The sequence below is a fragment of the Bos taurus genome, chromosome 18 (genome assembly GCF_002263795.3).
Source record: "Bos taurus isolate L1 Dominette 01449 registration number 42190680 breed Hereford chromosome 18, ARS-UCD2.0, whole genome shotgun sequence".
NCBI classification, from domain to species: Eukaryota; Metazoa; Chordata; class Mammalia; order Artiodactyla; family Bovidae; genus Bos; species Bos taurus.
The window spans coordinates 45,514,902-45,539,146 of record NC_037345.1 but is presented as its reverse complement, the minus strand read 5'-3'; the positions used below and the strand labels follow the sequence as shown (position 1 = coordinate 45,539,146).

General features: G+C 38.7%; 2 protein-coding genes across 3 annotated transcripts in view; one reads left to right on the top strand and one right to left on the bottom strand.

The window, feature by feature from the left end:
• ZNF599 (zinc finger protein 599) overlaps nucleotides 1-11,391 on the top strand; it is a 28,431-nt gene extending 17,040 nt beyond the window's left edge. The window contains exon 5 of one of the 2 annotated variants that reach the window (XR_009491153.1): nucleotides 9,055-11,391. The gene's annotated coding sequence lies outside the window, so the exon portion shown is untranslated. Of the gene's footprint in view, nucleotides 1-739 lie in introns of both variants that reach the window. The other variant, XR_009491152.1, reaches the window with a different exon arrangement.
• Nucleotides 11,392-13,039: 1,648 nt separating this feature from the next.
• On the bottom strand, nucleotides 13,040-23,755 carry ZNF181 (zinc finger protein 181). Its single transcript, NM_001076549.1, is given in 5 exon segments — nucleotides 13,040-15,251; nucleotides 16,238-16,333; nucleotides 16,595-16,715; nucleotides 22,562-22,637; nucleotides 23,544-23,755. Coding segments are annotated over 4 exon segments (1,713 nt in total). The 5' UTR covers nucleotides 22,571-22,637; nucleotides 23,544-23,755; the 3' UTR covers nucleotides 13,040-13,764.
• Nucleotides 23,756-24,245: the final 490 nt, after the last annotated feature.

Below are 24,245 nucleotides of genomic sequence, written 5' to 3'. Positions count from 1 at the left end.
AGCATTCAGTTTCTTGGATGAGCAGTTGTGGAACAAGTCCCATAATGTTTCTGCTATCACTCAAACTTTTTTATTCCACCTACAATGGACTGTCATATGGTTCAGATTTTTCTTTTCAAGTCTGGACATGGGGCTCTTGACAACACTAGGGGTTTTGTACTTAGTTGCCCTTGGCATTCACACAATAGCACAATTGTGTGTAATACTTGAATAATTCAAAGTCAGGCTTTGAAAGCCATTTGCATTATATAGCTTCATTTGCCAACAGCCTTGTAAGCAAGCCTGTCTCATTAGCATTTAAATCTGTTCTTCTATATAGCATTTATTATTTGTTGACATTTTAGTGATAGCCACTGTGACAGGTGTGAGATGTTACCACATTGTATTTTTCATTTGCATTTCTCTAATAATTAGCAGTGAAGTGAAGTGAAAGTCACTCAGTCATGTCAGACTCTTTACTACCCCATGGACTATACAGTCCATGGAATTCTCTAGGCCAGAATACTGGAGTGGGTAGACTTTCCCTTTTCCAGTGGATCTTCCCAACCCAGGGATCAAACCCAGGTCTCCCTCATTGCAGATGGATTCTTTACCAGCTGGGCCACAAGGGAAGCCCAATAATTAGCAGTGATGAGCATCTTTTTGTGTTTTGTGCCTGTTTAAAAAAATTTTTTTTATTAGGGTATAATTGCTTCATCTGTGCCTTGTTTTAAGTGATTGATTTTTCTTCTCATTTTAGGTTATATTTTCCTGCTTCTGTGTGTCACTGTTTATTTTTAATTGGATGTCAGACATTGTGATTTGGAAATATTTTTGTATTTCTGTAAGTATTTTAGTAGGGACACTGACATTCTTACCAAAAAAGTTACATAAATTGACAACTCTGGCAATGCCTATGAAAGGTGAAATCCTCAGAAGGGCCATCAAGATCTCTCTTATTTCTCTGCATTTTGGTGCCTGTGGGTCTGTCCTCATACATGTCTCCTAGGTGTTCAAGTGATCACTGTGATCAGCTTTTATGTTTTAATAAAATGAAACTTTATCAAGGTTACCTTATCTGTACAATTACAAATAATAATCTCTATCCTTCCTTCTTCTACTTCTGTTGGTCTGATATGTGGAAGTATAACTGGATTGCCTGTAGCACCAAGCTGTCAGTTCTGTCTTTAACCAGGTACTACCTGGGAGTCTACATCTGGCCTAGGGGTGTGGGTTAAGGCTCCCCAAAGGGTTTTTTATGTTTGTTTGTTTGTTTTAATATGAATCAGTTTCCACCATGGGAAATCTGTGCAGTTTTACACAGATTCTGAAATCTCTGGTTCTGGGCTCCTGTGGAGAAACTGGAAGACCTTGCAGTACAAGCTGGATGCCTGCAACACTAACTCCTGGAGGTGGAATCCACTCTTCAGTGTACCATAGCCATGCCCAGCATTTGTTCCCTTTTTAATGACCCGTCTGTCCCCGGGGCATTGGGAGGGTGCCCGTTTGTTCTTAGGAAATCCAAACCCCTATTATATCCAGAAAGATATCTTAGGCTCCATTTCCTCCCCTCTCTGTTGTGAATGCTCTCCCAGCCATCCTAAACTAGCTCTACCCAACAGACCTTCTTTCCCTCCCTAAAGCCCGGTCTGTCCAGTTATCAGGACTTTGTTCAGATATTCCTCTCTGCCAGGTCCTGAGAATTTTTTTTCTCATAGATTTCCAGGTGATGCTGAAGTTGCTGGTCAAGGGGCCACATATTGTAAACTACTGATCCATTCACTTATTTAAAAATTCAGATATTCTCTGAACATTTCTGGTGTCTATGTCTTGAGTCTTATTTTATTGCCTTAATTCCCATAATATTTACAACCAGGAAATGGGTTGTAATTTTCCATATCAATTACAAAATTTAAACCATTACATAATATAACAAACTAAGGTCAACAAATGATTGTAAACTTAATTATTTTCTCATATAAATACTAATTATTGAGTAATCCCTGTATGAGACTATTATTCTTACAAAGAAAAATTTAAAGGAGAAATAAAATTATAAACAATGAAGCAATTCTTTACAAATTGGAACCTGCCACCCTTCCAGAAAGTTAGATTTTTCTCAATGTAATCTGTGAGCACTTAGAAACTTTGTGTAATTTCCATTAACTTGTCTACTAGTGGGCCCTAATAGAGATAGGTTAGCTCAGTTCCAAAAGTATCTCTTTTGGAGATAAAAGCTAGCAGTTATGGTTTGTGGCAGTCTGAAAATCACCCTGAAATATACATGATCTTACATGGGATTTAGATAATTTGCTTAGGATTCTCCTTGTTGCCATACTTCTGTTAGAATCAAAGACGTAGCATCTAATTTCACAAGAATAAGAAAGGCTAACTATGTATTATATATTGGGGTTTTTTCTTTCATTTTTTATTGCAGGATATAATAAATTTTTATGATTTTTAACCATTTTAAAATATACAATTTAATAGTATTAAGTACATTCACAAGGTTGTACATCCACTAGCACTATCCATTTCCAGAAGCTTTTCATCATCCCAAACAATAACTCTATCAATTAAACAGTAACTCCCACCTTGCCCTAAGTCCTTGGTAACCTATTTCTACTTTATTTCTCTATGAATTTGCCTATTCTAGGTATCTCATATAAATGGAATCATACAATATTTGCCTTTTTTGTGTACGGCTTAATCTCATTTAGCATAATGTTTCCAAGGTGCATCTATTGTAGACTGTTTAGAATTCCATTCCTTTGAAGGTTGAAAAATATTTCATTATATGTACATGCCATATTTTGTTTATTCATTAATCTATTAATGAAAATTTGGGTTGTTTTCTGCCTTTATGGCTATTGCAGATAATACTGGTATAAACATCTGTGAATGATTATCTGAATCCTTAGCAATTGAGTCCTGCTTTCAAGTATTTTGAATATATATTTGGGATTGACAGAAAATATTCTATATATAACTTTTTGAGGAACCACCATAGTTTTTCCCATGATGGTTTTACCATTTTACATTCCCATAAGCAATGCAATGGGTTTCAATTTCTCCACAACCTCACCAACACTTGTTTGCCTCCCGTGCCCTTTTTTCTACTATAGCCATCCTGGTAGTGGTTTTGTATTCAATCTTAGTCAAAAAGCCAAGAAGCAATTTATTATGGGTTTCATTTGCACTTCCCTAATGACTAATTCGGAGAAGGCAATGGCAAACCACTCCAGTACTCTTGCCTGGCAGATCCCATGGATGGAGGAGCCTGGTAGTCTGCAGTCCATGGGGTTGCTAGGAGTAAAAGGACACGACTGAGTGACTTCACTTTGACTTTTCACTTTCATGCACTGGAGAAGGAAATGGCAACCCACTCCAGTGTTCTTGCCTGGAGAATCCCAGGGACAGGGGAGCCTGGTGGGCTGCCATCTATGGGGTTGCACAGAGTTGGACACGACTGAAGCGACTTAGCAGCAGCAGCAGCAATGATTAATTATGCCAACCATTTTTCCATGGTTAGTCGTTTATATATATATTTTGGAGAAGTGTCTGTCACTAGTATTCTGAGTATGTCTGCATCCATATTCACAAGGGATGTTGGTCTATAGTTTTTTGTTTCTGTTTTTTTCCTTGTAGTGTCTTTGTCTGATTTTGGTGTCAGGGCAATTCTGGCACCATAGAATGAAATAGTATTTCCTCTTCTGCAGTTTATTCAAAGATTGTCTTTTCCCCTTGAATGGTCTTATCATCTGTGTTGAAAATTGACTGTATATATGAGGTTTTATTTCTGGGCTGTCTCTTCTATTTCTTTGGTCTGTATGTCTGTCCTTATGTTAGTGCCAGACTTTTTTTTTCATGTGTACTGAGTTATCACTTCTTTTTATTTATTTATTTTTGGTTGCTCTGGGTCTTCATTGCTGTGCATGGGCTTTCTCTAGTTGTGGTGAGTTGGGGCTACTCTACATTACTCTGCACAGGCTTCTCATTGTGGTGATTCCTCTTGTTGTGAAGCACAGGCTCTAGGGCACGCAGGTCTCAGTAGTTGTGGCTCACGTGAGTTCAGTAGTTGCGGCTTGTGGGCTGTAGAATGTGGACTGTAGAGTGTGGGCTCAGCAGTTGTGGTTGCAGGGGCTTAGTTTCTCTGTGTCATGTGGAATCTTCCCAGACCAGGGATCCAACCAGTGTCCCTGCATTGACAGGCAGATTTCCTATCCACTGTATCACCAGGGAATTCTGTTAAGTTTTGAAGGTTTTTTTTTTTTTAATATAAATTTATTTATTTTAATTGGAGGCTAATTACTTTACAATATTGTATTGGTTTTGCCATACATCAACATGAATTCGCCACGGGTATACATGTTTTTAAAGGATTGTTTTTAATTATTTGGGGCCCTTTGAAATTCCATATGAATTTGGGAATTCTTTCCCATTTCTGCAAAAATGGGCTTTTGATAAAAATTGCATTAAATCTGTGTTATCTTTTGGGTAATATTGATATCTTAACAATGTTAAGACTTCCTATTTTATTTTGAACATGAGACATCTTTCCATTTATGTAGGTCTTTATTTTCATTCAACTATTTTTTTTTTTCCCAGCATTCAAATCTTTTACCTTCTTGGTTAGAGTTATTACTAAGTATCTTATTCTTGTAGGTATGGTTGTAAAATACAAGGAGCTTCCTAATTTTCTTTTGGGGTTGTTCATTGCTGTTCTATAAATACACTAATGATTCTGGGGTGTTAGTTTTCCCTGCAACTTTGTTGAATTCATTTATTAGCTTTATTAGTCATTGTGAATTCTTTGGGATTTTTAATGTATAGGATCATGTCATCTGCAAAAAGAAAAAAAAGAGAGAGAGAGATCATTTTACAACTTCCTTTCCACTTTAGATGACTTTTTTTCCCCCTTGTCTTATAGCTCTGGGTAGAACTTCAAGTACAATGCTTAATAGTAACTGTGAAAGCAGGTATCCTTCCTTGTGTTTTTCTGGTCTTAGGGGGAAAGCTTTCAGTCTTTCACCTTTGAGTATGATTTTAGCTGTAGGTTTTTCACAAATAACTTTATCATGTTGAGGAAATTTTCCTCTATTTTGAGTTTTCTGAGCATTTTCATCATGAAAAGTTATTGGGTTTTCCAGATGTCTTCTCTACATAAATCATGATGAGTAAGTGGTTTTTTCCCATTCATTTTATTAATGGGAAGGATTACATTGATTAATTTTCTTATGTTGAACCACCCTTGCATTGCTGAGGTAAATTCCATTTGCTTATGGTGAGTAAACCTTTTAATATGCTGTTGGATTTAATTTGCTAATATTTTGTTGAGGATTTTTGCATCTGTATTCATAAAGGACATTCATCTGTAATTATCTTTCCCTGTGATGTCTTTATCTGTCTTTGGTATCAGAATAATACTGGCCTCATAGAACAAGTTAAGGAGGGTTTCCCTTCTTCAGTTCTTTTGTTTTGTTTTGTTTTTGTTTTTTGAAGTTTAAGAAGGACTGGTGTTAATTCTTCATTTAAATCTTGGTAGAATTCACTGGTGTAGCAGTCTGGTTCAAAGCTTTCTTTGTCAGGATGTTTTTGATTATGATTCAATCTCTTTACTTCTTATAGGTCTGTGGAAATCTTGTATTTCTTCTTGAGTCAGTTTAATTTCTTTTGCAAGGAATTTTTCCATTTTTTCATATTTATCTAATATGTTGGTATATAATTGTTCATATTTTGTCCTATAATTCTTTTTTATCTCTGTAAGGTTGGTGGTAATATCTCCATTTTCATTTCTGATTTTAGTTATTTGTATTTTCTGTCAGTTTTGGTAAAGGTTTATCAATTTTGTTGAACTTTTCAAAGAGCCAGTATTTGGTTTTGTTGATTTTCTCTTTTGTTTTTCTACTTTCTATTTGGTTTATCTCCACCCTATTTTTTGTTATTTTCTTCCTTCTGTAGCTTTTGGTTTCAGTTCAGTTCAGTCGCTCAGTCGTGTCCGACTCTTTGTGACCCCATGAATTGCAGCATGCCAGGCCTCCCTGTCCATCACCAACTCCCGGAGTTCACCCAGACTTACGTCCATCGAGTAGGTGATGCCATCCAGCCATCTCATCCTCTGTCATCCCCTTCTCCTCCTGCCCCCAATCCTTCCCAGAATCAGAGTCTTTTCCAATGAGTCAACTCTTCGCATGAGGTGGCCAAAGTTTGTCTTTTTTATAGTTCCTGAAGGCAGAAGTTAGGTTATTGATTTTTGATTGCTTTTTTATGTAGGCGATTACTGCTACAAATTTCCCTCCTAGCACTGTTTTTGCTCTGTACCTTAAATGTTGGTATGTTGTGTTTTCATTTTCATTAGTCTTTAAGTATTTTCTGATTTAATTTCTGCTTTCTTCTTTGACCCATGGATTGTTGTCTTAGTGCACTCAAACTGCTGTACAAAATACAAAAGATTGGGTAGCTTATAAGCAAATTTATTTTTCACAGTTCTTGATGCTGAAAGCCTGAGATCAGGGTGCCCGGATTGTCAGCCTCTCTTTCTGGTTGCAGACTTCTCAATGAGTCCTTTAGTGGCAAAATGGGCTAGACAGTTGTTGTTCCATCGCTGCATTGTTGCAGCACGCCAAGCTTCCCTGTCTTTCACTAACTCCTGGAGTTTGCTCAAATTCATGTCCATTAAGTTGGTGATGCCATCCAATCATCTCATCTGCTGCCCCCTTCTCCTCCTGGCTTCAATCTTTTGCAGCATCTGGGTCTTTTCTAGTGAGTCAGCTCTATGCATCAGGTGGCCAAAGAATTGGAACTTCAGCTTCAGCATCAGTCCTTCCAATGAATATTCAAGGTTGATTTCCTTTAGGACTGACTGATTTGATATCCTTGCTGTCCAAGGGACTCTAAAGAGTCTTTTCCAGCACCCCAGTTTGAAAGTATCAATTCTTTAGTGCTCAGCCTTCTGTACGGTCCAACTCTCATATCCATACATGACTACTGGAAAAACCATAGCTTTGATTATACAGACTTTTGTTGGCAAAGTAACATCTTTGCTTTTTAATACACTATGTTTGTCATAGCTTATCTTCCAAGGAGCAAACATTTTTTAATTTCATGGCTGCAGTCACCATCTGCAGTGATTTTGGAGTCTAAGAAAATAAAGTCTGTCACTGTTTCCATTGTTTCCCCATCTATTTGTCATGGAGTAATGGGACTGGATACCATGATCTTAGTTTTTTTAATGTTGAGTTTTAAGCCAGCTTTTTCTCTCTCTCATTTTCATTGGGCTTCTGTGGTGGCTCAGACAGTAAAGAATTTGTCTGCAATGCAGGAGGCCCAGGTTTGATCCCTGGGTTGGGAAGATCCCCTGGAGAAGGAAACGGCAACCCAATCCAGTATTCTTGCCTGGAAAATTCCATGGACAGAGGATTCTGGTGGAGTACAGTCCATGGGGTTGCAAAGAGTTGGACACGACTGGGTGACTAACACACTTCACTTTCATCAAGAGGCTCTTTAGTTCCTCTTCACTTTCTGCCATTAGGGTGGTGTTGTCTGCATATCTGAGGTTATTGATATTTCTCCCAGGAATCTTGATTCTAGCTTGTGCTTCATCCAGCCCAGCATTTCACATGATGTACTCTGTATATAAGTTAAATAAGTAGAGTGACAATATGCAGCCTTGACATACACTTTTCCCAATTTTGAATGAGTTTATTGTTGCTTCTAATTGTGCTTCTTGACCTGCTTACAGATTTCTCAGGAGGCAGGTAAGGTGGTCTGGTATTCCTGTCTCTTAAAGAATTTTCTTCAGTCTGTTGTGATCTACATAGTCACAACAAACTGAATGAAGCAGAAGTAGATGTTTTTCTGGAATTTTCTTGCTTTTTCTATGATGCAACAGATGTTGGCAATTTGATCTCTGGTTCCTCTGCCTTTTCTAAATCCAGCTTGTACATCTGGAAGTTCTCGGTTCACATACCATTGAAGCGTAGCTTGAAGGATTTTGAGCATTGCCTTGCTAGCATGTGAAATGAGTGCAACTGTGTGGTAAGTGTGAACATTCTTTGGCATTGCCCTTCTTTGGATTGGAATTAAGAAACCTTTTCCAGTCCTGTGGCCACTGATGACTTTTCCAAATTTGCTGGCATATTGAGTGCAGCACTTTAACAGCATCATCTTTTAGGATTTGAAATAGCTCAGCTGGAATTCCATCACCTCCACTAGCTTTGTTCTTAGTGATGCTTCCTAAGGCCCACTTGACTTCACATTCCAGGATGTCTGCCTCTAGGTGAGTGATCACATCATCATGGTTATCTGGGTCATTAAGACCCTTTTTTGTACAGTTCTTCAGTGTACTCTTGCCACCTCTTCTTAATATCTTCTGTAAGATCTCATTTATAAGAGAACTAATCTGATTCATGAGGGTTCCACCCCTCTGACCTAAGCACCTCCCCAAAGCCCCACCTCCTAACACCATCCAATTGGCTAGTAGGATTTCATCATATGAATTTTCAGGACATAGCAGTTGTTTAAGAGTGTGCACTTTAATTTCCATTTGTGATTTTTCCAGTTTTCCTTATTCATTTCTAATTTCATCCTGTTGCAGTCACTTAAGTTACTTTGTGTGATGATACAATAATTTAGGGAGAATGTTTCATGTTCATTTGAGAAGAATGTATATTTTGCAGTTTTCAGGTAGAGTGTCACTTCTCTGTTAGATTTTTAAAATTGATTTGTTCAAGTCCTCTGTTTCTTTACTTATCTTCTGTGTGGTTGATCGATCCATTACTGAAAGTAGGGTATTGAAATCTCCCACTCTCTGTCTTTTGACTGGTGAGTTTAATCCATTTACATTTAATTACTGGATCGGAGGAACTTCTGTCAATTTGTTCATCATTTTCAAATGCCTTATAACTTCTTTACCCCTCATTTTCTTCATTATTGTCTGAGGAATTGTTGTCAGACACTACAATGAACTTTGTAAGGTAGACATTAGTCTCTCTGGCTGGAATATATTGGAGACATTCTAGGCTGAATGAATCAAAGGGAATACTTGGTTAAGGGAATATTTTTTTGTTCAAGGAGGCATGAGAAGATCTGTGTGATTGCCAGAAGAATTTTGGTCTTCTGAGACACAATACTGCCAAGGAGGTAACTGCATGCCTTTCACTAGATCTACAAATTCAGCCTATGTTCCTGAGATGTGTGACTCTGGGATATTTGCTAATACTGCCTGAGTCTCAGGTTGCTGACTGTGTCATAAAAATGATTATAATATTTATATAATAGTCTGTGGGAGGATTAATAAAAGTAAGAAAAACACACTGAATGACTTACATGTGCCAGGCACTCCATTGTTTGCTTTATGCGTAAATTCTCAAAACCATCTGATAAAATGGAAACTATTTCTGTTTGGGTGCAGAAGTCAAAACTTGAGAAGTAAATTTCCTTAGATTAATGGAAAGCAAGTGCCAGTATCAATAGGCTGATTCAAACTTGGAAATTTGGGTCTAGAACTGGGAAATTTAATTGCTTGAATGCTGCAAAGTCCTTAGCATACAGTGCAGGTATACAGTGCACCATACATAGCCATGAAACTAACCACTGCTGATAACAATGTTGTTTGTTGCCATTATATTTTTTCCTGGTTAATCTCTAATGCCAGAGCTTACTTTCTGTGTCTCTCAAGCCACACAACTTTGTCATTGTCTTTCATCAGTGAAATCATAGACATTTCTTTTCTCTGACATAATTGCATCCTGTTTAAAAGACAGTGTGTGACTCTTCTTTGGTGTCAAACACAAAGCTAGCCTCCCACAAAGTGCTGTGATATGTGCCTTAGTTCTTTCAGGATCTTTATGAATGACTGCACAAGTGTCTCTAGCAACATCTGACAAGCCCAAGGTTATTGAAGCTACTCTCACTTTCCAGGCATCAATGATCTTCAATAACATGAAGGTCCATCTAGTCAAAGCTATGGTTTTTCCACTAGTCGTGTATGGATGTGACAAGTGGACCATAAAGTTGAGCACCAAAGAATTGATGCTTTTGAACTGTAGTGTTGGAGAAGACTCTCGAGAGTCCCTTGGACTACAAGATCAAACCTGCCCATCCTAAGGGAAATCAGTCCAAAATATCCACTGGAAGGACTGATGCTGAAGCTGAATCTCCAATACTGTGGCCACCTGATGCAAAGAATTGACTCATTGGAAAAGACCCTGGTGCTGGGAAAGACTGAAGGCAGGAGAAGGGGATGACAGAGGATGAGATGGTTGGATGGCATCACTGACTCGATGGACATGAGTTTGAGCAAGCTCTGGGAGTTGGTGATGGACAAGAAAGCCTAGTGTGCTGCAGTCCATGGGGTCACAGTCAGACATGACTGAGCTGAACTGAACTGAACCTCCATTCAGGAACAGTGAGGGCAGTTGCACTCAACCCAGAGGACCTTGTACTGAGAGGTCATGCTCAAGTCCTTTAGGCTTCTGATACTGGGTAAAGCCTTACTCTACTCCATACAGGGATCTGAAGACTCTTTCATTCTGCTCTTTCTCCAAAACACATGTGTAGTATACCCTCCCAACTACCTGTAGCCATGCTGTGTTCTTGTCTCCTCAGGGTATTTTGGATAATAAATATATTCTCCTGCAAGATGGTTCAGTTACCAAAGGAAGATTTGTTGGAAGGAAATGGGAGTGTCTTGTAAAAGCTACCAAAAGGTGAATCAATAAGTAAGTTGTGACAAGTGATTATGAAAACCCACTAGAAGATGTGACATTTGAGACCAGAATAATGCAGTCATGTGAAGAAAATGATGAAATCAATAGCTAATATTTAAATGCTTTTGAGGTACAAAGCATTTTATACCAATTAACCTACTTAATCTTCATCATAATCCTGAGATATCATTTTACAGACAAAATAATTTTACAGATGGCACAGCAAGGTAAATTGTCCAAGGCTGTACAAAGTCAATATACACACAACTTGGATTTATACCCAGGTAACATGACTCCAGAGCCTATGCTGTTCATACACACACACTTTTGAGCTCTTAAATTGTATGGAACATGTCTTATTTACCTTGACTGCAGTAGATGCTCAAGAAATGGTTGAGTAAGACTGAGCATGATTCTCCACTAGTGATATTATAACATCAGGACGATCTCGGCTCAAATCTTATTGTAACAAGGTATATACTCTTATTGCTTCCTTAAAACCTTCGCTATCTTTAAGTCTCTGGCTTTCTTTTCCTTGTTCAGTATCACTGTGAAGGCACTTTAAGAATTGCAAAATATTATGATATGTATGCTCATGCTTTTTAAATGAAAAAGTATGAGTATCTGGATGAATCTTATAACAAAGTAAGATGGCATGAACCTGTATGTAGTGAAAGCAAATAAAATCTGGGAGATTAAAGGACTGGTTCATCTTTTTGGCATCAGTGCTTGGGAGAATAGAGGGCAGAGCATGGGAGAAACAAAAAGCTACTGCCACTATCTTACAACTAAATATACATGTAGGGGCCAGTCCATCCATAATCATAAATGTTCTTATCCTTGTTTGATACCATCCTGTGCTCCTTTAATTATAAACCTCTCAAAGATCCTTCAACATTCCATAGAATGTCAAAATCGTATTAACTAATCAGAGGAAATATAAATCTCTGCTTAATATTAAAAATCCCATTCCAAACCCACTATATCTGCTGAGAATTGATATGGAATGTGCCTTCACCTATTGGCTTTCCATTAAAGTAGCACATACCAGAGTAGGTGAGTATTTTATTTAAAGTTGAAAACCCTATCATTCATCCCAAACCAGACTTGTATCAATGATATAATATCCTTTCTTAAAATTTGTTACTTACAACTATCAAATGCCATAGAGAATAAAACCAGAAACATAAATTGCATTTAAATGCCGTTTACTTCCAACAGTGTCTGTAAAATCCATCACTGATCTCTATAACCTCTCCAGTCACAAGAAATTGTGAAGCCAGTAAGTCTATTCCATTTAGAATATTTGAAGCCACCCTGCTTAGAAACTATATTTATCTGTCAAGCTTCAGTGTAAAAAACAAAAATGCTCTTAAATATTTCCAGAAGCTATGATGCAGGATACTAGTGCTATCAAAATTGGTGAGCAGGCTGCAGAAGTTGTGGGAATGGCTCTGGATTATTCAATTCCAACCCTCCATAACAATGATCAAGGGATGGGGAAACAACTGATGCTTTATTAGTATTGCTGCCAGCAGTAATACCTAAGCCACAAAACTAGAAACTAGACACTACATAATGCATTTCAGCTGCATCAAACATGATAGAACTTGCTGGTCTGCTTTGCCTAGAATGATCCTTGAGAGCACATGTGCCTTACCTACAGTTGTCCTTTATCGGCAAGGAACTGGCTCCAGGACCAACATACTCCCTCACCTCCACAGATACCAAAACCTGTAGGTGCTCCAGGTCCCTTAAATAAAATGGCATAGTTGCTATAACCTAGGCACATCTTCCTGTATACTTTTAAATCATCACCTAATATGATGTATTCCCTGAGCCACTACAAAAGCCAATACAATGTCAATAGTTGTAAACGTAATGTGAATGATATGTAAATAATTGCCTACAGCTGGTAAGTCCCAAGTTTTCTTTTTAGATGAAACCTTTTCAAAAAACACTTCCAACTGTGAGTGGTTGAATCTACAGATGCAGAATCTGCAGTTATGGATGGTCACTGTAATTAGGACTCATCCTTTAGGATTTGGACTAAAAAGCACATCCACTCTGCTCTAATCCCTCACTGTATGTAATTTCTTGGTTGGGTTCTCACAGCACACGTAAAAATTAAAATGCATCATTTAAGTCAACAGGAAATGCACTGTATATTAACCTCACCAAAATAGTCGCATTCTTAGTACAGAGATCAGGCCACTTTTTTCTAGGTTTGCTGGTCTTCCACCGAAGGCTATACAGGAAAGCTGATCCTCATTTGTCAAGAGAAAAATAGTGGAAAACTCTTAAGAAATATCAGTGTGTCAAAGGAGTTCAACATACACAAAACCACTTTATTAGAGATGAAAAATTTTATTCATACCACTTTTTACTTCTATTGCAATGTTCATTTATTACATTTACTGGATTCACTGAGTGACTATATATCTTCACATGCCCATTAGCTATTTTTTATGTAGGACCTGGAGTAAAATGCATGCTGCTACTTTATGATATGCATGTTGATTTATGCTTGTTTGCTCTCCTGTAGAACTGTTTACAAATTAGCATCATTGCAAAGAAAGACTTACACATACTTCCTACATCCTTCAGGTGGTTCTAGCATTAATCTTCTGATGCCTGCAAGCTTAGTGAACTAACACTTTGCTACATTCCTTACATAAACTTTCTCTTCAGTGTGAGTTCTCTGATGTAGAGAATGAAGGATGTATTTTAACTGAAGGACTTCCCAAAATTTCTATATTCGTACTGCTTTTCTTCTGTATGTGTGTAATGTTTCTTAAGAGATTCATGTTTGCCTAATGTCTTTCCCAACTTGTTACATGTAAAGGGTTTTTCTCCAGTGTGGATTTACTTATGTCAACTAAGGGATTAATGCTGGCTAGTCTTTCCCACACTTATTGCCATCATAGTCTCTCTACAGTGTGAATTGTGATAAACAATAAGGCTTATATCATTGCTAGAGACTTTCCCATATTCATTACATTTTCTCCAGTATAGATTTTCTGATTTTGAATCCAAGAAGATCTACAGCTACAGTATAGTATGATGAACACTGCCTTTATGCAGTTTCTCTATTATGTGATCTTTCATACACACAGTGACTCATATGGCCTAAAGACTTTTCCACACTTATTGTACTACTGGGTTTCTCTCCATTATGTACTCGCTGATGGGCAGTAAGATTTGAGCCTTTGCTAAATGCCTTCCCACATTCATTACATTTATATGGCTTTTCTCCAGTATGAATTCTCTGATGTACAGTAAGGTTTGAACTACAGCTGAAGGTCTTCCCACATTTAATGCATTCATAGGGTTTCTCTCCAGTATGAATTCTGTGATGTTGAAACAGAGATGACCTGTGACTGAAGGCTTTCCCACATATACTGCATTCATATGGTTTCAATCTAGTGTGGTTTCTCAAATGCATATTCAATGATTCAGGTTGGTTAAAGGATTTCCCACATTTTTGACATTCAAAGGGCTTTTCTTCAGTATGAATACTCTGATGCTGAATAAGAAATGAGAGGCTGCTAAAGACTTTCAGACATTTGTTACATTCAAATTGTTTCTCAATAGCATGAATTCTTTGATGTCGAGTAAGGTGTGAGCTACAGCAAAAGGCTTTTCCACATTCTCTACATTCATAAGGTTTCTCTCCAGTATGAATTTTCTGATGGTGAATGAGAGATGACCTGTGAATGAATGCCTTCCCACATATTCGACATTCATAGAGTTTTTCTTGAGTATGAATTCTCAGATGTTCAATGAGATGTGAAACGCGACTAAACGCCTTTCCACAGTTCATACATTCATATGGTTTCTCTCCAGTGTGAGTGCTTTGATGATTAGTAAGTGATGAGACATGGCTAAAGGCTTTTCCACATTCAATACATTTGTAAGGTTTCTCTCCACTGTGACTTATTTGATGTCGAGTAAGGGATGAGCCATGGCTAAAAGTCTTCCCACATTCATGACATTCATAGGGTTTCTCTCCTGTATGAATTCTCCAGTGCCGATTAAGGATTGATTGTTTGCCAAAGGCTTTCCCACATTCATTGCATGTATAGATTTTCTCTTTATTCAAAGTCTGGTGAAGGGTAAGAGATTTGCTTTGGCTGAAGGCTGCTACACTTTCATTAGAATTCAGAAGTTTCTTTCCATCATTGATATTCTCATTTTTTATAACTGAATTTGTTGGTAAACTCTTCTTAAGTATATCACATTTATGTGACTTCCCTTCAGCAGAAATTCTCTGTGGTTCAGAAAAAACAGACTTTAAATGGAAAATGCTTTTAAATGCATTACATTTGTAAACACTTTCCCCAATGGGACTTTCTCTAAAGGTGAGGGTCACTGGTCTGAAATGCTCTACTTGATTTTCATACTTCCCCTTGAACTTTTTGATATAATACAAGTCCTTGTTAAAATTTGAAAATTCATGATTTTGTTGTATAGTTTTTTCCTTTAATACCATTTGGGGTAAATCTTCATCATAAATATCCTCCTTCATTGATAATTCTTTGTTTTCCCATCTTGTTTTACAATCTGTAATATATCAAAAGAGCAAAACACTGCTTTATCTGAACTTCTTGAAAGGAAACTTCTATGTTAGAAACAGGAGAATTGGATAAAAAATAAAGTCATTCTCCCCAGTGCCAAGAAAACACATAGCTCTGACAACTCTCATATATTCAATGATTTCTGAACAAAGTTAAAATGGAGCACAGAGAATATAAACAGCTCATAGAGGCAGGAACTGAGTGTAATAAGGGAAATGAATTAATACATAGACAGTCTGTGGGGAAAAAAAATGAAACTATCAAAGAAAATGCAAAAGGCATTCTGGATCCCAAGCCAACATTTTGTGTCTATACTTATATGAATGACTACATTTTATCTTAGCCTTGGTTCTCCAAACTTTGATTAATCTCAATTGCTGTCAGATTAGTATGCTTAATATGGAGAATGTACAGCACTGCACTAAATAGCTACAATGACGACAAAATAATGTAAATACTCTTTATGGCTCAGAAAGATTTAACCTTTGTGAGTTTAGGTAGGATCTGTGTGAACTCATAATATTTATTGACAGAAAATACTGTTAGAAACCTTCTTATATATCCCTTACTTCCTTTAGCATTTATGTTCACTCTTGATCTCTGAAGTTCTGCCTCAGGGGTAAAGTGATTTTCCATTTAGTTGACAGCTTTTTTAGCCCAAAACCATTTGTATATTTTTCCTTACATGGACATATAAAAGAATAATTTGCCTTATTTCACTTCAAATAAATAACAATTTGGATTACAATGATGGCAAAACCCTCCATTTTTGATCAGATGAGTAATACAGAAAGATAATAATTTAGGGTAGAGGAATTGTCATTTAGAAATCTAAGCATCCCTCAAAACGTAAGATTTTGTTACGTCTGGAATCTCTGATAACAGTATCCCTAAAATACACTAAAATGCCTCTATACTTTACACAAGCATCTTTAACCAAAGATCTCTGTTTCCTGATTCACCACGACTTACCTGGAAATGTATCTTTTGACAGCTTTTCCTCCACCATACAAGGTTCTTTGCCATCCTCCAATAAAGCAATCACATATGGCTTAGGTATGGAAAGACCTGCTTGCAGGAAAAATATTAGAAAAAAACACTGTTTAAATTGTGGTCTACATGGAGAGACCATCACCATAAAAGGGACCAAAGAAAGATCTGAAGGATGTTCACTGAAATGGGATGATAAGCTTCAGGCAGGACACAACAAACTATACATGTCCTTAGGACTGTGAAACAAAAATTCAGCCATTTACTAAAGAGGATCTCTAGCAATTCACAGTGGCAGATGGAAGATCTCCATTGAGGGGGAGGAAAAGATATGCTTACCTAGGGATACCAGGTTCTCATAATTCTGGACCATCACATCCTTGTATAAATTCCTCTGAGTAGAATTGAGCCATCTCCACTCTTCATGTGAGAAGTCTATGGCCACATCACTAAATGTCACCTGAAACAGCAAACACGTTTAGGCTCAACCATAGCCCAGGCCTCTTCTGTCACTGATTAAAGGGTAAAATTACCCTGGTGTGGAAGAAAGGGAAAAAGATTCCAGCAGTTGTCACAATGATCAAGAATCTGATCTAAGTAATAATTGGATAACTATGTGCTTGGCACTGTTATACAATAAGGGTAAGAGACAAATATAAGAACTCTGCTTCAGAAAAGTAGGGAACAGAATTATAAAATTTTTAAAATTCAGCATTCAACATTTGACAGCATTTAGTCAAGTGCTTAGTTTTGTTTTTCATAGCTTATGTGCCAAGTAATAAAACATGAATTAAGTTTAAAAAAAAGAATCCAATACGCTCAAAAAAAGACATCTTTATATTAAAGATAAACACATAATCATATATATAACCACTTTATAAACAAAAAGCAAAAACATTTATGGTATATAATTAACCCTTATAATCTATAATTAAAATAATTTGAGACTCCTGAGCAAAAGGACTGAAGGATGGTTTCATGCCTTGTGGTAGTCCTTGAACAGAACCTTAAAGGAAGAGCAAAGAAAAAATAAGACACATCCTAAGGAAAATATCCTATGAAGAAAACACATTTCTTGCCAACAGTACTCATTCATGGTATTATTTAAAGTGGAAAAATTTTAGAAAAAGTTTAAATGTTCAATCATAACTTATTGGCTAGTCAAATTAAAATATGTGAAAAAACATATATACATTTGTTGTTGTTTAGCTCCTAAGTTGTGTCCAACCCTTTTGTGACTCCCATGGACTGCAGCCCCCCAGGCTTCTCGGTCCAAGGGCTTTCCTTTTTTTTTTTTTCCTGTCCATGGCAAGAATATGGAGCTGGTTGAATTTCCTTCAGTGCATTTAAAATGTCATTATTACTACCTTTCATTGGTGAAACAGACATTGTTTGGCTACTGTAAATTTTTCATTCCAACTATAGATTCAATACTATATTACTTCATTTGGATGTTTGGTTTTAAAGAGAGAATTTACCTTTGTCTGGTGTTGGGGAAATTAAAAACCAATCAAATCTACTGAGCTGAAAAATCCTCTCTATCGTGTAAAAAGAGAACAGTTTTATTACTGAGAAAGCATTAAACCAGACTGTAATGTACTTCATAATAATAATAGCTAATAATTAATGAGACTGCAAGGACAGAAAGACATCTCACCCTTTTATAAAGTCAGTCAGATACAATCCATTACAGGGTCGTACAGAGTCGGACATGACTAAAGAGACTTAGCATGCATGCACAAGGGCCTTGGAGATATCACTTTGCAATTACATGTGAATTTAGGATGAACTATTGCAACACATAATTCATCCTAAATTCACCTGGTAATTGGGGTAGCCCTCTGTGTTAAGTGCCTTTACTCCAAAGAAAAAATTTAAAACTCATTATCTTTATGACAAGCAGGTAGTTAGAACCTGGAGCCAGAAGTCTAGGCTAAACTCCCATACAGATAGGGAGACAGAAGTGCATCTTCCTTCATGTTTTCATTTCTTTTTTTTTTTTTTTTTAATTTTATTTTATTTTTAAACTTTACATAATTGTATTAGTTTTGCCAAATATCAAAATGAATCCGCCACAGGTATACATGTGTTCCCCATCCTGAACCCTCCTCCCTCCTCCCTCCCCATACCATCCCTCTGGGTCGTCCCAGTGCACCAGCCCCAAGCATCCAGTGTCATGCATCGAACCTGGACTGGCAACTCGTTTCTTACATGATATTTTACATGTTTCAATGTCATTCTCCCAAATCTTCCCACCCTCTCCCTCTCCCACAGAGTCCATAAGACTGTTCTATACATCAGTGTCTCTTTTGCTGTCTCGTACACAGGGTTATTGTTACCATCTTTCTAAATTCCATATATATGCGTTAGTGTACTGTATTTATGTTTTTCCTTCTGGCTTACTTCACTCTGTATAATAGGCTCCAGTTTCAACCACCTCATTAGAACTGATTCAAATGTATTCTTTTTAATGGCTGAGTAATACTCCATTGTGTATATGTACCACAGCTTTCTTATCCATTCCTCTGCTGATGGATTTCAAAGGGATGTCTCCAAGGCCCTTGCACAGGCATGCTAAGTCGCTTCAGTCATGTCCAACTCTGTGCAACCCTATGGACCATAGCCTGCCAGGTTTCTCTGTCCATGGGATTCTCCAAGCAAGAATACTTGAGTGGGTTGCCATGCCCTCCTCCCAGGGGATTTTCCCAACTCAGGAATCGAACCCACATCTCTTATGTCTCCTGCATTGGCAGGCAGGTTGTTTACCACTAGTGCCACCAATGCCCTTAAGAAGACTTTAATGCTCTGTAAAATTGGCAGAGGCTTATTTAGTTTTGAAAAGATTTATAAACATCTCAAAGGGACAGGGGAAAGGATACAGAGTTACATATTTTTCTCAAGGAAACACTCTTAAGAAAAGGAAAGGGGAGAAGGTCTCCCTTTGGCACCAGGGGAAATTATTTTTCCCATCTGTATTTGCTCTTAGCTAGGTATGAGGGTTATACTAGCCTTATCACATGAACTGAGAAAATGTCCATCTTTTCCTGTTTTCCACAGTGATCTTTAAAATGATCAGCTTTTACAAATCTTACCTGATAAGCCAAACTGAAAAGTCAACACTATATTAAATGAATAAAACACCATGTTTTTGGAAGCAACCTAGATGTCCATCAGCAGATGAATGGATAAGAAAGCTGTGGTACATATACACAATGGAATATTACTCAGCCATTAAAAAGAATAGATTTGAATCAGTTCTAATGAGGTGGATGAAACTGGAGCCTATTATACAGAGTGAAGTAAGCCAGAAAGAAAAACACCAATACAGTATACTAATGCATATATATGGAATTTAGAAAGATGGTAACAATAACCCTGTATACGAGACAGCAAAAGAGACACTGATGTATAGAACAGTCTTTTGGACTCTGTGGGAGAGGGAGAGGGTGGGATGATTTGGGAGAATGGCACTGAAACATGTATAATATCATATATGAAACGAGTTGCCAGTCCAGGTTCGATGCACAATACTGGATGCTTGGGGCTGGTGCACTGGGACAACCCAGAGGGATGGTACGGGGAGGGAGGAGGGAGGAGGGTTCAGGATGGGGAACCCATGTATACCTGTGGCGGATTCATGTTGATATATGGCAAAACCAATACAATATTGTAAAGTTAAAAAAGAAAAAAAAAAAAAACACCATGTTTTATTCTACCAATGCAAAGACATTTCATATTTTAAGTTTTGATATTAATCAATATCATAATATTAATAGTCCAAAGAAGAAACCCCACATACTCTAGCATATTCTTTGATCTTTATTTAAATCAAAGTTTCTCAGTCTTGGCACTACTGACATTTTAAGCTGAACAACTCTTTGCTGTGGGGGCTGTCCTGAGAATTTTAGCATGTTGAATAGCATCCCTAGCCTCGACCCTTCAGATACTAGTAGCAACTCCCCTTAACCACTCCCTACCCCCATTTTAACAGCTGAAAATGTCTCTGCTGCTGCTGCTGCTGCTGCTAAGTCGCTTCAGTCGTGTCCGAGTCTGTGCGACCCCATAGACGGCAGCCCACCAGGCTCCCCTGTCCTTGGGATTTTCCAGGCAAGAGTACTGGAGTGGGGTGCCATTGCCTTCTCCGGAAAATGTGTCTTATGAATGGGATTAAGGGGAACAAAGTCAACCCTGTTTGTAAACCATTGCTGCACAAAATTTTTGCATTTTCTTGAAAGGCTCTCTTAGGCCTCTCTACCTATACTCAAGGTGTTCTCTCAGTTTGGTATAACTCCACTTCCACCTCTGCCTCCCTGGTATTATGGGCCACCTAGACAACTCCAGGAAGGGATGCTTCAACTCTCTCTTCCCCTTCAGTGTCCCAGCAACCTGGGATGCTAATTCACCTCTGTCCCTAGAACTTAGATATTAAATAAATACCTTAATTTTTATGATTTACTTTTATACCAGTCCTGTATTGTTCAATATAGTAGCCACTGTATTTGGCTATAAAATTTAATTAAAATTAAATTTAAATAAAAATTCAGTTCCTTGGTCACTCCAGTTATGATTCAAGTGCTTAACAGTCATAAGGGGCTGGTGGCTGCCACAATGGACAGGACACAAATAGGATACTTCCCCCACTATAGAAAGTTCTCTTTGACAGTACTGCATGAGATCATGAAATCTTGTGTACCAATGACAGAAACCTATGTAAGAATCTCCTAACAGTTATTTGTTAAGTGTTTAGAAAATAAGTCAATGAATGATTTTGGCAATTAGTTCACTTCAGCTTTTACCTAAAAAAAAAAAAGACTTATTTCAATTTCAATTGTCTAACATTCCCAACATGCATATCTGCCACTCATACCTTTTCCTATACAGGTTTCATTTCCACTCCATGATTCTTTCCCATCATTTTCTCATCACTCCTTCATTCAACAACTGTTTACCAAGTATCTGGCTATACCAGATACCACTCTGGCTACTAAAGATAAAACAGTCAACAAAAAATATCCTTTCCAGTAGGAAGAGATAAACAATGAGCATATGCATATAGCAAACACAGAGTGTATCAGCTAGGAGTGATGTGTGTGCATGCATGCTCAGTCATGTCTGATTCTTTGAGACCCTATAGACTATAGCCCACCAGGCTCCTCTGTCCATGGGATTTCCCAGGCAGAAACACTGGAGTGGGTTGCCATTTCCTCCAGGGAATCTTCCCAACCCAGGGGTCAAACTATGACTCCTGTGTCTCCTGCATTGGCAGGTGGGTTCTTTACTGCTGAGCCATCAGGAGAGTGCTATGAAAAACAACACAATGATGGAGGAGTAGAAGTGATAGTCGAGAGAAGGTGACTACAATTAGTCGAGAGAAGGTGACTACAATTTTACATAGGTGTTCAGGGAAGTTTTACTGAGAAAGTAACTACAAAGCAAAGATACAAAGGAGGTCAGAATGCAAGCTTGTATATATCTAGGTAAAGAATATTCCATGCAGATGGTACAGCAACTTCCAAGGCCTGGAAGCAGGTAGCCAGTGTGGCTGGAGCTCCCAGAAAACAAAGAAACAGATGGAAGATGAAATCAGGGAAGTAATAAGACAGCCTAACTGTGCAAAGTTTTTTGTCACTACACAATTCTGACTTCTGAGTTAGGGTCACCAAAGAGTTTTAAGCTGAGGAATGACAGGATTTTATATAACAAGAGGATCACTGTGACAGCTGTATTGTGAAGACTGAAGAGGGTCAAGGGCAGAAGCAGGAATTCCAGCAAGGTGACAATTGCAATAACCTAAGTGGCTTGGACCAGGGAGGCAGTGGTAGTGGTAGTGATGTGGTAACCAATGGTCAGATTGTGTAGATATACTATGTATATTTTAGATCTAACTACAGTGTCTGAATGTGAATTTTAAGAGAAAGGGAGGTCTCAAGGATGACTCCAAACATCTCTTGACTTGAATAACTGAAAATACTGACATATACCATTAATAGACACCACATGATACAACTTAAACAACCATAAAGTAAATACCTAAAATTCCAAACTTGAATTCTGAATCATAATTTTAAAAAAGTTTTGCTCAAGACTCTTCAGAGGCTTCTAGCAGAAAGCTGATAGAAAAGAAGAGCACTGAGAGAAAATACTTTGGAGTTTTGCAGGCTCCATGCTTTGTTTTAATGAAAGGAATCAAAGATCCAATCCCTAAGTGAACTTTGTGAGGTGGGAACTGGTAGGAGAGGCAAAGCAAACACTCAAGAGTCCTGGTAAGTAGGTGTTTTAGGAAGATTTGGGGACAAATCAACTTACCTGAAACATGACTTTGCAATTTCCAATAGTCAACACAGTCCTCTTTCCAGGTTCTCTTCTTATAGAAGGGCAGTGCCTGAAAAGGCAGATCAAAACAGGAAAAAGCAGTCATGACAAATCAGGTGTATCTCGCAATCTTGCAGCTCAGGACACACCTGCATGGAGGATCCCACTGGGAATCACTTTCTAGGGTTCCAACCTTTCCCTGAATTAACAATGTGTTCCTTGGCAAGAGGTAACCAGGTGGCATCTACGTGTACATCAACTATCATATATACATGAGAGTGTGAGTGTGTGTGTGTATGTGCGCGCTCAGTCGTGTCCAACTCTGGGACCCCATGGACTGTAGCCCGCCAGGCTCTTCTGTCTATGTAAATTTTCAGGCAAGAATACTGGAGCAGGTTGCCATTTCCTTCTCTAGGGGATCTTCCCTATCCAGGGATCGAAGTTAGGCGGGGGGTGTCTCCTGCGTTTCCTGCATTGGCAGGTGGATTCTTTACCGCTGAGCCACCTGGGCAGCCCGTATATAAATGACCGACTCATAAAACAACAGTAATAATAATGTTAAATACGAGCTCTTTCGATCTTTACCACTATGCATGGTGGGCATTCACATTATTCCAGATTTCTTTTTTAGATAAACGATGAGAAAAACTGAAACTCGGCAACACTGAAGCAATTTAGGGTTTACACAATTTTTTTTTTCTTTCAGTGCGTATAACGCACACTCACTCTCCCATTTCCTTTTTTACAACAGCTCTTAGAGGTAAGCGCCATCCTTACTCCCCTTTTACAAAGCAGGACAGAGGCCCAGAGGAGCCAAGGGCCTGCCTGGGCTCACACCGCGGGGTAGACTCTGGGACCTGAGAAGTTATGGCGGTCGTACCCAGCGCCCGCCACCCTCTCCGCACCCACACTTGCCTGACCCCTCAGCAGACCCTCACCAGCACCGAAGCCGTCCACTGCGGGCACCTCCGCGTACCTGACGCGCCGCGTAGCTGTAGCGAACAAAGGCCGCTTGCCTCGCCGGAACGGTGCTGCCCAGAGTCCTGCGCGATTCCAGGACCTTGAATACTGCTGCTGGGTCGGAGACAAACGCCGGGCAGCCCCAGGCGTAGCACTGGTCCGGGCGGCACTTCTCAGACTCCTCCGCTTCAAGGAGAAAAGTTGCCGGTGAGTCGCACGGTTGCCTTCCGGAAAACTACACTTCCCAGGAGGCTCAGCGGTCGCGCGATCTCGGAGCACCGCGAGACCACGGGCTGGGCTTTGTGAGAAATTACACCGCCTAAAGACTCCACTGGGATCGACCCCCTCGGAAGGATGCAGACAACAGTCGTCTGTGGCGAACTCCGCTTCCCGAAACCAACGGCAGCGTCTACAAGCGCTGTGAAGATAATGAGAGCCCAAACCGGGAACCTATGTTTCCCAGAAGATTACGAGGCCGTGAAACGTCTTTTGGGTCATTTCTGTGCTCGTACAGACGTTTTCCTCCTTGAACAAGGGCAGACTTGCTGGTGCGGGACAAGAAGTGGCCTCTGCCAGCCGAAGATCTGTCATTCAAAACTTTGCTGCCACTCTGCTCGGCTTGTACTGCTCTTGAGTATTTAGCTTCCACTTGTCCAGGACTGTATTTCCTAAAATACCCTGTATCCGAGCTGTCACAACATGAGCTGAACGGGGACCA